Source organism: Cervus canadensis, chromosome 14, assembly GCF_019320065.1.
Source record: "Cervus canadensis isolate Bull #8, Minnesota chromosome 14, ASM1932006v1, whole genome shotgun sequence".
NCBI lineage: Eukaryota > Metazoa > Chordata > Mammalia > Artiodactyla > Cervidae > Cervus > Cervus canadensis.
In genome coordinates this window covers 41,861,749-41,863,638 of record NC_057399.1, presented here as the reverse complement: position 1 = coordinate 41,863,638, position 1,890 = coordinate 41,861,749, and the positions used below count along the sequence as shown (strand labels likewise).

Here is a 1,890-nt window from a genome sequence, read left to right as displayed (position 1 = left end):
AAAAGAATGGGAAAGGGGTACTTTTATTTTTATTTTTTAATTTATTTATTTTATTTGGAAACTAATTTCTTTACAACATTGTAGTGGTTTTTGCCATACACTGACGTGAATCAGCCATGGGTGTGTACATGTGTTCCCCATCCTGAAGCCCTCTCCCACCTCCCTCCCCATCCCACCCCTCAGGGTCATCCCAGTGCACTAGCCCTGAGCACCATCTCATGCATTGAACCTGGACTGGTGATCTATTTCACATATGATAATATACATGTTTCAATAAGGAGTACTTTTATTATTTTTTTTTTTTTGAGAGCCCAAAAACCATTTATTCACTCATGTGGCTGAGTCGCTCTGTCAGGAAGAGGCAGGCCGGCGCCACGGACACCCAGACGGGGGTGAGCCTGCTGTCATGCATGAGCCCCCCGCGGACACCCAGATGGGAGGAGCCTGCTCTCACTTGTGCACAAGTCCCCCAAGGCTGGCAGGCCCTGATGCCTCTGCATCAGCCCCGAGATGCTGATGGGCTGCCTGGGCGCTGCTCCTCTGCCCGCCGCGGGTGCCGGGCTCTGCCTTGGCCACTCACAGGGCATCTGCAGGGCCGGGATCCTGAGCGCCTGGGGCTCGCTGGCGCATCGGGGCATCAGGCCAAGGTGCTGAGGGCGATGGGCGATGCTGCCCATGCGTCCATCCCGAGGTGGGCTGAGCAGGGAGATCCTCGGTGGGCCAGCGGTGACCTCAGGCTTTCTCCTTGGAGAGGGTGTGAGGTCAACTTCCATGGACTCGACCCTTTCAGAGGCTGATGAGTCACGGGACTGGAACAGAGGTCCGTTTGGCCTTGCTGAAGGCGTTGAAGCTGGAGTTTTTACTGTGCTGAAAACTGCTTGTTGTGACGACCTCACCCTCTGCAGCTGTTCCACCCGCAGCGTCGACTTCCTGAGGGACTCCTCCAACTGAGAAATCTTTTCTCCATAGAAGGCTAACAGTCTCCTCCTGTGCTTTTCTTGAAATTCTGAGATCTGGGAGGTCTCCTTTGCATACTTCCTGCACAGACTGTCTATGCCCATGAAGAGCGCCTGGATGTCGGAGTCCGTATGTTTTGAAAGTAGAATTGTACGACATGCAACTTTACAAATCAAGCATTCATCCCTTTTACCTTTGCGCAGGCAGACGTCACAGTACACGTGGCCACAGTTGGTCAGGCTGAAGCACGACGTCGCCTGGGGCGGCTGGAAGCAGCGGTTACAGAACACCCAGCTGGCCATGTCTGACCCAGGGTCGTGCCGCCGCCGCGCGAGAGCCGCGCGAGAGCAACGCGAGACCTGGGCGCGGGATCTGCGCCTGGCCCAAAGAGGAGTACTTTTAAAAGTATTATTTTAGGTTATAATTTGGTGAGGTTATTATCTCACCTTGTTTAGTCAGCTATGTGGCAGTGTTAAATAACCCCCAAATCTCAGTGGCTTATAGTAACCTTATTTTTCATTTACATTACATGTCAGTGGTGGGCCACTTCTGATCAGCTGTATATACCTTTTATTGCTGGACTCATGCTAAAGTTCCAGTTCTATATGCTCCTATCATGACACACAGTAGGAAAATAAAAATGATAGAATCACCTAATGACTCTTAAGCTTCTGCTCACAAGTGGCATTTCTCACTTATGTGAGAACGTAATATGACAAGGCTCAGCCTGACATCAACAGGTATGGAGTTGTAAGATTCCCACAGAGAGGGAAAGCCATATGTTTGCAAATAATAGTCTGCCATGCTATAAGTTGAATCTTTTAGGAAACAGTCTTCAATGGATATTGGCTTTCAGGACTTTTACTGGGGATGCCCTTGGGAGAGCACCTATGGGGGAGTAAGGGAAACAAGATTGGGTAGAGGGAAAAGATG

General features: G+C 50.5%; 1 protein-coding gene across 1 annotated transcript; it reads right to left on the bottom strand.

The window, feature by feature from the left end:
• Positions 1-404: 404 nt before the first annotated feature.
• Positions 405-1,292, bottom strand: LOC122452940 (probable E3 SUMO-protein ligase RNF212). The gene has a single exon (XM_043486757.1). It carries the CDS (start codon positions 1,257-1,259, stop codon positions 405-407), a length of 855 nt encoding a protein of 284 aa, XP_043342692.1. The 5' UTR covers positions 1,260-1,292.
• Between the last annotated feature and the right edge of the window lie 598 nt (positions 1,293-1,890).